The following is a 12,050-nucleotide window of genomic DNA, read 5'->3' as shown; positions in this document are numbered from 1 at the left end:
ATTGAAGCTGCCAGCTGAGCGTCTGTTCCTCAAGCTAGAGACTCTGAAGTACTTGCCTTCTGCAGTGTTGTGCATCTGGCCTTGTCCACTTCACTCTCTGTCCTGGTTCAACACAGTTTACTTTCTTCTTTCGAGGCACTAGTACATGCGATAGCCTTTATCTCTCAAACGAACAACAAACTGATGCTTTTCTTGAGAAAGCTGTTTCTTTACAGCCCTTTTTTGAAGCTAGAGTTTAGGAATGCAAGTGTGCTCAATACTCAAAACAAAGCCGTAGAAGTGCTGTTTCTACACTTCATTAAGTAGGACAACCTTTTTAACTGCGCTAAGATAATAAGAAAGGGTTTTTTAGTACTAAATGAACACATTACTGTGATTTCTTAAGAATAGGGTAATGTTGTCTTAGACTGAACTATTGGCTGCTCATACGGGGCTTTTCATCACAGATTAAGATTGAATTACATTAATTTAAACAGTAATAACACCTTTAGTAATGGTGTTTTTGATAAGTTAAAAGTTACCTTGGATAAGAGAAGTATTACTTAAAAAAAAATGTGTCGACGATTCCAAATGTTCTCAGATCTTTCTCCTTAGCCATTTATTTTGATACTACCGGTAAAAAGTTTGGAAGAATTAAGATTTTGTAATGTTTTTGAAAGAAGAGTTAAAAACTGTAATATTGTGAAATAATTTAAAAATGCAATTTATGATGGGAAAGCTGAATTTTCAGCATCATTACTCCAGTCTTCAGTGTCACATGATTTTTCAGAAATCATTATGCTGATTTGGAGCTAAAACAATTTTTCCCCCTATTATCATTGGACCGGTTGTGTTGCCTAATTTTTTACCATTAAAAAGTTTGGGGTAAGGAAGGTGTTTTTTAAGAAGTGTATACTTTTATTCAGCAAGGACAGATTAAATTGGTCGAAAGGGACAGGAAAGCCTTTTATAAGGTTTCAAAAGATTTCCACTTCAAATAAATGCCATTCACTGAACTTTCATCAAAATATCTTGAGAAAAATGTATCATGGTTTCCAAAAAATGTTATGCAGCAAAAACGGTTTTTAACAATGATAATAATAATAAGAGTCATTATTAAGAATTGAGACATTGAAGGCTGGCGTAATGGCTGCTGAAAATTCAGCTCCGTTATGGCAGAAACTAAATATTAAGAGTACTTTAAAGAAAACAATTATTTTAATTTCACAATAGTTTTTACAGTATTTTTGATCAAATATAATATATAGTATAGATGTATACGCACACAAATATGTGTATATATATATATATTAGGGCTGTCAAACGATTAATCACGATTAATCGCATCCAAAATAAAAACATTTATTTGTGTTTACATAATATATATGTGTGTGTACTGTGTATAATTATTTTGTATATAAATACACACATGTATATATTTAAGAAAAATGTTATTTATATATAAAATGTTTATATTTATAGAAAATATACATTATATATAGGCTACATTCAGTCTATATACAGTATATACATGCAAATATTTCTTAAATACACATGCATGTGTGGGTATTTATGTATTAAAAATAAGTACACAGTACACACACATATATTATGTAAACACACTTTTATTTTGGATGCGATTATTCGCGATTAATCGTTTGACAGCCCTAATATATATGTGTGTGTGTTTAAAATGTACAGTATATGTAAAATGTACATTTCTAAAATGCCTTAATTGTGCAGTATATTAAAATAGAAAACCATTATTTTAAAATTGTAATTCTAATTCACAATATTACTGTTCTGTATTTTTGATCAAATAAATGGAGCCTTGGTGAGAAAAGACTTCTTTTAAAAACATTAAAAATAGTAATGTTTTTGACCGGTACTTGCATACATACATATATATATATATATTATCATTGTTTTTCCACTATATCACCCAGCCCTGATAAGTATACAGAATAATAAAGTATGCATGTGATCTGTCCTATAGGTTTTGTGCAGGACCTTATGCTGGTGATGGTTGCACTGTGTGCCAAGGTCCTGCTTGGGTGAAAGACATTCAAATCAACAAACAGCTCAGTAACATAACAGTTATTCTGCAAGCTGGAGTCACCAGAGTCCTCAAGTAAGACAAGACCTTCACATCATGACATCAAGCACCCAATTATATAACCATAATACTTGTATATTATTACATCCCTGAATGTAATGTACTGAACACTATGGACTTCTTAAATTGATGGTCCTTTTTTTTCAACACTCAAATCCCCAACTGAACTTTGAGCCTGATAATGACTATAATTATGCAATGTAATTTTCCATAGTAGCTCTGGCGGTTTCCTCTGAGCTGAGTTGAAGCTCGGGGTGATGTTGCCGATGGCAGAGAGATGTGCTGTCTGACAGACAGGTCTGTGCCCCAGGGGTCAGGGAGTTTAACGCTGCAGAGGAGATTGAGTTGGTGGAGAGGTCATGCTGAATCTCTCATGCTGGTGCTGCTGTAGCATCAAATACAACAGCTAGGCAGGAAAAGTGTATAAAACCACTGGATAAATGTGCTCATTACATCTTTACACACCACACTCTGCTTTAGCTCTGCCAGCATTCTGAGGTTAATGTCAGCAGGGGACATTTAGCTACTATTTAAAATAATGTCAAAGCTCACTGTTCTTTCAAAGGTTTCTTTTTTAAGCTTAAGGGTCAATGACAAATAAGGAAGTCTTAGATGATTAAAGGGAGAAATCTTTGGAAGTAAAAACACACACACACACACACACACACACACACACACACAAAAAAAAACATATATATATATATATATATACACGACAACAACAAGATTTAAATACTTGATATAGCCATCAAGTAAAAAACAAAAAAATTTGTAAGGCTATAAGAATAATAAATTCAATAACCCCAAATGGAATAACCAAAAGGAAAAAAAGTATCTGTGTTTCCAGACTATCACCCGTATTCAGTTTTGTAAAATATAAAGTTAAGAGTTTCTAAAAATAAATGTATCATACAAGCAGAGTGTTTTCATGGCATAAGTTCAGTAATTATTTAGGGGTTGTCGAACACGACTGAATGATTTCAAGGTGCACATTTTCATTGTGCAGATATGCAGGTTATAAAGGGTTTTAATTTTTAATAATCATGTTAGCGCATGTTATCACTTTGAGAAAACCAATGAAAAAAAAAACACAGAAAAAAGATATTTACAGATGATTGTACTAAATACCAAAAATAGTGATGAAAATAATGCTGAGTTAACCATTTAAGTTAAATATCACCGGAAAAATCATTTGGAAGGAGGTTTGAAAATTTGAGTCTGTAAAAGTATGGATTTTTAAATGGAAAATGTGTAGGAACCCACTCATTGTGTCCTTTAAAATAATACTTTAATGTGCTCAACATTTGACTTCCTGAGATGACTATTTTTTAATAATGAATTTTTTTCTCTTTGTTTAGCCACGGCCACTGCCGTACAATCAGAAAAGAGCTCTGTCCCTAAGAACAAGAAGAACATCAAGATGTGGTTTAGCCCAAAAAGTCGCAAAATACGCTGCTGTATTGAGAAACCTGCTGGATCAAACAAATCAAATGGATTCCAGGGAATGGAAGCCACTTCGTCTGAACCTAAGGACCTGTCTGTCTTCAACTTCACCTCTTCCTCCCAGGAATCTGGCTCATCCACTCCTCCACGGAGGAAGGCAAATAAGAAAACAAAGAAAAAAAGGAGCCAAGTCTACAGAAAAGCCAGCGGTGGTCAAAGACCCACAACACGGACTCAGACTATGCAGGAATGTAAGAGGCTGAAGCTAGAAGCTATCAATCAGCATTGGGCCATTGGAAAACAGGCTGCTATAGACAAGAAGGATGAAGAGCATGAGAAACTGAGCTCTGGAGATGAATACAGGGGGTCCGGTAAGAGAGTTTCTTTTCTTTTCCCTCGCAGCCAGCCCGAGGAGACTCATAAGGCTCCTCACCAAGGAGAGAATCAAATTCCCAGTCCCCAAAAAAGCATATTAAGAAATATGGAAATTGAAAACCGTGAAAAGCAAAACTGTGCAACTTTGAGTTCATCATATCATGATCAACAGGTTGTGGTTGACACTGATATCCCACCAGAATCAAATGAAAATGCTCCAGGGCCTCCTCAGCCTTCCCTTCCTGGAACTGGTAAGAGAACAAGAGAGAATCAGGACAGTTATGGTCCGCAGAGTACACCAAAACAACCCAGAAATTCAGGACGGAAGAATAGGTTATCTAAAGAAGGAACTGAAGACCCCTCTCAGAGGACATCCAGACAGTCCAATGAGAAGCAGAATGTGAAGCCAATCACACCAGCTACCCCTGACCTCAGGAGGAAGTCTCCCAGTGTGAGACGAAATCAGACAAGTCCCTCTTTCATGAAGAGGAACCACAATGGAGAGACGCCACTGCACTTAGCTGCCATAAAGGTTTGCGTTGACTTCCACACATCTACACATTGGTTTGTTGGCATCTGTTTGGCTAGCTTCTACGAAATGACAGATACATTTGTGCCAAAATAGTGCCTTTGATATCAATACAGGGAATATTTTTTTCATCTCCATTTAAAAAGAGGTTTAGTAGGAATACACATTATATTGATTATTTTATCAACTTAATTTTTATCGGACGATATCTGATAATTGTAAAATATTTATTGGCTTATACACTCACCGGCCACTTTATTAGGTACCCCATGCTAGTAACGGGTTGGACCCCCTTTTGCCTTCAGAACTGCCTCAATTCTTCGTGGCATAGATTCAACAAGGTGCTGGAAGCATTCCTCAGGGAGTTTGGTCCATATTGACATGATGGCATCACACAGTTGCCGCAGATTTGTCGGCTGCACATCCATGATGCGAATCTCCCGTTCCACCACATCCCAAAGATGCTCTATTGGGTTGAGATCTGGTGACTGCGGAGGCCATTTTAGTACAGTGAACTCATTGTCATGTTCAAGAAACCAATTTGAAATGATTAGAGCTTTGTGACATGGTGGAAGTAGCCATCAGAGGATGGGTACATGGTGGCCATAAAGGGATGGACATGGTCAGAAACAATGCTCAGGTAGGCCGTGGCATTTAAACGATGCCCAATTGGCACTAAGGGGCCTAAAGTGTGCCAGGAAAACATCCCCCACACCATTACACCACCACCACCAGCCTGCACAGTGGTAACAAGGCATGATGGTTCCATGTTCTCATTCTGTTTACGCCAAATTCTGACTCTAACATCTGAATGTCTCAACAGAAATCGAGACTCATCAGACCAGGCAACATTTTTCCAGTCTTCAACTGTTCAATTTTGGTGAGCTCTTGCAAATTGTAGCCTCTTTTTCCTATTTGTAGTGGAGATGAGTGGTACCCGGTGGAGTCTTCTGCTGTTGTAGCCCATCCGCCTCAAGGTTGTGCGTGTTGTGGCTTCACAAATGCTTTGCTGCATACCTCGGTTGTAACGAGTGGTTATTTCAGTCACTGTTGCCCTTCTATCAGCTCGAACCAGTCTGGCCATTCTCCTCTGACCTCTGGCATCAACAAGGCATTTCCGCCCACAGAACTGCCGCTCACTGGATGTTTTTTCTTTTTCGGACCATTCTCTGTAAACCCTAGAGATGGTTGTGCGTGAAAATCCCAGTAGATTAGCAGTTTCTGAAATACTCAGACCAGCCCTTCTGGCACCAACAATCATGCCACGTTCCAAGTCACTCAAATCACCTTTCTTCCCCATACTGATGCTCGGTTTGAACTGCAGGAGATTGTCTTGACCATGTCTACATGCCTAAATGCACTGAGTTGCCGCCATGTGATTGGCTGCTTAGAAATTAAGTGTTAACGAGCAGTTGGACAGGTGTACCTAATAAAGTGGCCGGTGAGTGTAAGTATCAGACAGAATTTTAATGATGCGCATCCCTTTTGTTACCACAAAAGTTGCATCGGTGTAAGCATTTTGTTATTACATTCAGAAATAATGTAAAATACCGGTAAATAAAAACGTTTATAAACATTATAAGCACTAAAAACATGTTTTATTTCCACTCACTCCACAAAAACGCTTAATAGTCTATAGAACAAGATTGAAAAATATAAGTATAAACTAATCTACAATGGCATTCATTATAAAGAATATTTATTAGAAAGACCAAGACTAAATGAATTTGTGGTGAAACTAAATTACTGGCATGTGGGAAATGCGCTATATAAAAACACTGTGTAAATGAATGTGAGGAGGGATAAAAACTGAAAGCCAAGAGATGAATAATTTCTGTACTACTGTGTTGACCAACATAAAGTCATTCACCAAATTCAAAATACATAGTTAATGATTTTTGTTAAAGAGTATTTTGTCTGCGTGCTTGGCGTTAATTGCATTATATACACTGAACAAAATTATAAACGCAACTCCATTTTTGCCCCCATTTTTCATGAGCTAAACTCAAAGATCTATGACTTTTTCTATGTACACAAAAGGCCTATTTCTCTCAAATGTTGTTGCAGCAGCTGTCCGGGTGGCTGGTCTCAGACGATCTTGGAGGGGAAGATGCTGGATGTGGAGGTCCTGGGCTGGTGTGGTTACACGTGGTCTGCGGTTGTGAGGCCAGTTGGATGTACTGCCAAATTCTCTGAAACACCTTTGGAGATGGCTTATGGTAGAGAAATGAACATTCAATTCACGGCAACAGCTCTGGTGGACATTCCTGCAGTCAGCATGAATTGATGTGTTTGGGATGCTCTGGATCGGCGTATACGACAGTGTGTTCCAGGTCCTGCCAATATCCAGCAACTTCGCACAGCCATTGAAGAGGAGTGGACCAACATTCCACAGGCCACTATCAACAACCTTTTTAAAATGGCTCCAAAGGTGTTTAAAAAAATTTGGCAGTACATCCAACCGGCCTCACAACCGCAGACCACGTGTAACCACACCAGCCCAGGACAGTAAAACTGCACATTTTAGAGTGGCCTTTTATTGTGGCCAGCCTAAGGCACACCTGTGCAATAATCATCCTGTCTAATCAGCATCTTGATATGCCACACCTGTGAGGTGGATGGATTATCTCGGCAAAGGAGAAGTGCTCACTAACAAAGATTTAGACAGATTCGTGAACAGTATATTTGAGAGAAATAGGCCTTTTGTGTACATAGAAAAAGTCTTAGATCTTTGAGTTCAGCTCATGAAAAATGGGGGCAAAAACAAAAGTGTTGCGTTTATAATTTTGTTCAGTGTAAGTTGCAGGATGTTTCAAATGATACAAAAATTCCACTAATTCCAGAATATATGGTAAGCCTATTTTTATTCTTAACTATGCACATGTCAATTACATAGCTGCAGCATTTTATTATTTCAGTTTAGTATTTCCCCCCTCCTGTCCATGTCACCAATTTGTGCGTCTCAGAACCAGCAGTTTAAATCTACTATTTATTACCGCATTTGTTTGCTTGTATCTGAGATTGTTCTTTATTAGTATTCTAGCTGCGAGTCACTTTGACTACTTAATGATGGATGCTAGGTCAGTGTTTGAGTCTGGTTGATCAATATCTACCACTGATCTTTTGACCCTGGTCTTTTGTACAGGGTGATGTGGAGGAGGTCCGTAAGCTCCTTGCTCAGGGAGCTGACCCCAACCTGAAGGACAACGCAGGCTGGACACCACTGGTGAGTGAAGAGAACTCGCACACAATTCAGTATAAATATTTTACACTGCCTTGTCTCTTGTTCGAGGTTGTCTGGGCCGAAAATGGTTGAAAAGCTTTTCCTTGTTTGTACAGTAATGTATGTTATCCTAGCAGAACGCTGCATGTTCACTCAACTGCATTAATAGATAATGTAGATTTCACCATTGCCTTTCCATGTTTGTGGTAGTCTTTGAAATGTTTTGTGTGTGTGTGTGTATATATATATATATATATACACACACACACACACACAAACATATATATATATATATATATATATATACTCACCGGCCACTTTATTAGGTACACCTGTCCAACTGCTCGTTAACACTTAATTTCTAAGCAGCCAATCACATGGCGGCAACTCAGTGCATTTAGGCATGTAGACATGGTCAAGACAATCTCCTGCAGTTCAAACCGAGCATCAGTATGGGGAAGAAAGGTGATTTGAGTGACTTTGAACGTGGCATGATTGTTGGTGCCAGAAGGGCTGGTCTGAGTATTTCAGAAACTGCTAATCTACTGGGATTTTCACGCACAACCATCTCTAGGGTTTACAGAGAATGGTCCGAAAAAGAAAAAGCATCCAGTGAGCGGCAGTTCTGTGGGCGGAAATGCCTTGTTGATGCCAGAGGTCAGAGGAGAATGGCCAGACTGGTTCGAGCTGATAGAAGGGCAACAGTGACTGAAATAACCACTCGTTACAACCGAGGTATGCAGCAAAGCATTTGTGAAGCCACAACACTCACAACCTTGAGGCGGATGGGCTACAACAGCAGAAGACTCCACCGGGTACCACTCATCTCCACTACAAATAGGAAAAAGAGGCTACAATTTGCAAGAGCTCACCAAAATTGAACAGTTGAAGACTGGAAAAATGTTGCCTGGTCTGATGAGTCTCGATTTCTGTTGAGACATTCAGATGTTAGAGTCAGAATTTGGCGTAAACAGAATGAGAACATGGAACCATCATGCCTTGTTACCACTGTGCAGGCTGGTGGTGGTGGTGTAATGGTGTGGGGGATGTTTTCCTGGCACACTTTAGGCCCCTTAGTGCCAATTGGGCATCGTTTAAATGCCACGGCCTACCTGAGCATTGTTTCTGACCATGTCCATCCCTTTATGGCCACCATGTACCCATCCTCTGATGGCTACTTCCACCATGTCACAAAGCTCTAATCATTTCAAATTGGTTTCTTGAACATGACAATGAGTTCACTGTACTAAAATGGCCTCCACAGTCACCAGATCTCAACCCAATAGAGCATCTTTGGGATGTGGTGGAACGGGAGATTCGCATCATGGATGTGCAGCCGACAAATCTGCGGCAACTGTGTGATGCCATCATGTCAATATGGACCAAACTCCCTGAGGAATGCTTCCAGCACCTTGTTGAATCTATGCCACGAAGAATTGAGGCAGTTCTGAAGGCAAAAGGGGGTCCAACCCGTTACTAGCATGGGGTACCTAATAAAGTGGCCGGTGAGTGTATATATATATATTAGTATGTATATATAAGGGTTTTTATTTTATTATTATTATTATTTATGTATAATATATATATATATATATTTTTTTTTTTACATAATTATGTCAGATTGGGGCAAGTTGTCAAGTGATAAGGATTATACATTTAAATAGTTTTATAATGTAAAAAAAAAGATTTGTTGGCCAAAACAATGGTTTGATATTTTTATCTTTTTATGAAATGTTTTGTTTTTCATAGTAGTTTTGCTGTTTAAATTATGCTTATGCTTATTGGCAGGTTCCATTGTGAAAACCTACTCCATATAGTGTTATAGACCATGCTTACCCAATATAGATAGTTTTCAGTGAACTGTATCTTTCATTCCTGAGTAACACTGGTGGAAATGTTTGTACCGTAGCTTTTTTATTTGTAGCCAAGACTCCATGGTTTGTGACTCCACGGAAATGTACTTTTAAAAAGTAAACATACCCTGAGAAATATTCACTGGAGTAAAAAACTGTGACCCTTAGATCTGGTCCCATATATTTGAAATTGTACTTTACAAATGTATTTTACAGTTTAAATAATATATCATTATTTCTTTCACAGTAGGCTACTGAGAATTGGGAAAAGGAGTCTTGACAGCTGAATCATACATTTTCTATGAAAAACCTTTCAAAACTGGAATAATGAACCACAACATGTTCTAAGTTTCTTAGAAAAATCTCTGCAAATATATAACTGCATTTCCCCCAGTGATAAATTCCACAGGTCTGGCTTAAAGACCTTTGCCAAGCTGTTGATTCTGTGGAACTATTGGGTCAAGATTATTATAATAATGCTCTCACTCGTATAATCCTTCATAATATGATAGAACATTGTTGTACTAAGGCAATTATGTATTATCATTGTGTTTTGTTTTTGCAGCACGAGGCCTGTAATCTCGGTCATCTGGGAGTGGTGGAGGAACTGCTTCAGCAGGGGGCGCTGTTGAACACACCAGGTTATCAGAACGACTCTCCACTGCATGATGCCATCAGGAACGGCCACATAGCGGTGGTCAAGCTCTTGGTTGAACGAGGCGCGTCCCAAAGTGTTCTGTGAGTACTTGACTTCACATTCTCGTGTGTGTATGTATATGTTTGTATTTTTCAGTTTTTGTGATACTTTTTTATAATAAATAGAAAAAACAAAAGAGCAGCATTTTCTTGAAATAGAAATATTTTGTTACATTATAAATGTCTTAGTTGTCTTGCTGAATAAAAGTATTGATTTCTTAAAAAAAAAAAAACCTTAACCCAAACTTTTGAATGATTGTGTATCACTGTTTTCACAAAAATATTAAGCAGCAAAAACTACATGTATACACTACCGGTCAAAAGGCTGAACTGCAAGGACTTTTGGACAATCCAGTGAAATAAAATGTTAAATATTAAAATAACTTTATCTCATTTGATATTTAATTATTAATTAATTTGTTTTAATTTTTCATAACATAAATACACATCTTGCATCAAACTGTAATCAAAACAAACAATACAACTAATACTATTAAATGAATAGTTGTGAAGAAGTCGATATATCTGCATTTGACCGAGTCTGCACTACAAAAGATGTTGCAAAATCTCTACAAGTTGAGACATGTCTACCGTTGCAACTTTATATGTTCATATCTCGCTCATATCTTGTGACTGCGCCGTTGTGTATACCTGGTGTAGATATGTTAGGGAACTTCTGTTCCGCTTCTTCCCACATGCCCTTTATCTTAATGAACTCTATTTCCCCAAGATTGGCAGCAAACCCAGATGCACGAATACTCATCCCGAGAGTTCTCTGTGTACGTCTCTGCGTCTCTTTTTGTCTGTCTGCCCTTTGTACATTGATTGACTAGTGCTGTGCTGTACATTGGGAGAGCATAAAGCATCAGCAGATTTATGCTTCGTTAGTCAATGGTGAAGTGAAGCATCAGCTCTGTCATAGAAGCACTGCACAGAAGCAATCCACTCCTGTCAGACGTAATCAATCACTTTCACTCCTTGCGGTCTGGAATCGGAGCAGTGGGGCTATGTGGGGAACTGCTGTGGGCAGAGCCTTCGCTGTAATGTGTTGCATGAATTGACTGGCACATCCCTGCTGTACCAGCAGTAATCTTTAATGCGTTTCAGAACAGAAAAGACGCTTCTTGGGGGACCATGCAGGTAGCAAGTACAAGCAAGACGGAGTCGGTATTTCTGTTCCAAAACTTAGCGAGTGTTCTGCTGGCTGCATAAGCAGCACCTAACTGTCACAGGACCTCATATGTGACTGATTTGGAACGTTCTGCACAGACAGCTACTCGCAGAACATCACAAACAGCGCTTCTTTATATTCATAAACATATATATTTATATACATTGTCTCATTTCAAAACACCACTGCACACCAATATATATATATATAAATAGAGTTTGGAAACATTTAGGATAATGTAAGTACATAATTGAAAGAAATAAATAACACTGTGCCCGTGGATATTTTGATACATAATTCTTACATATTGTACCTTTTAATAGACACAGCTGAAAGGAATGAGATCGTGATCTTTTAACAATTAATGGTGCATCTCTAGATACAGATGCATTTTCAGTTTCTAACATACTCCGCGCGCTTGAGTCTGTCAGTCCAGTTTAAACAGCTCCTTTGCGTCTCTGTACAGACTGGAAACAAGTGGATGGTTTATTTTAATGGCGTCCCAGATCGCTTCGGATGATGATATGTTTGTTCTGAGAATTTGACTGCAGATTGACTTGTAAACGAGGCACAGTGTAATAGAGAGTTAACAACAACTTTTGTTAAAAGATGAAGCAGCCAATATTTGACCATTTTAAAATTGTAATGCCTGCTTGGCTGATTGT

The 12,050-nt window shown here is 38.3% G+C and overlaps 1 protein-coding gene across 1 annotated transcript in view; it reads left to right on the top strand.

The window, feature by feature from the left end:
- The window catches only part of bard1 (BRCA1 associated RING domain 1), a 38,399-nt gene that overhangs the window by 624 nt on the left and 25,725 nt on the right, over positions 1-12,050 (top strand). Inside the window, 5 exon segments of the mRNA XM_056237770.1 lie at positions 1,976-2,071; positions 2,073-2,110; positions 3,454-4,445; positions 7,588-7,668; positions 10,084-10,256. Coding sequence (XP_056093745.1) covers positions 1,976-2,071; positions 2,073-2,110; positions 3,454-4,445; positions 7,588-7,668; positions 10,084-10,256 — 1,380 coding nt within the window.

This window comes from Rhinichthys klamathensis, unplaced genomic scaffold (assembly GCF_029890125.1).
Source record: "Rhinichthys klamathensis goyatoka isolate OS25496 unplaced genomic scaffold, OSU_Roscu_1.1 h1tg000497l_1, whole genome shotgun sequence".
Taxonomy (NCBI): domain Eukaryota; kingdom Metazoa; phylum Chordata; class Actinopteri; order Cypriniformes; family Leuciscidae; genus Rhinichthys; species Rhinichthys klamathensis.
Note: the sequence above shows the minus strand (reverse complement) of the source record. Positions and strands in the feature narration are given on the sequence as shown.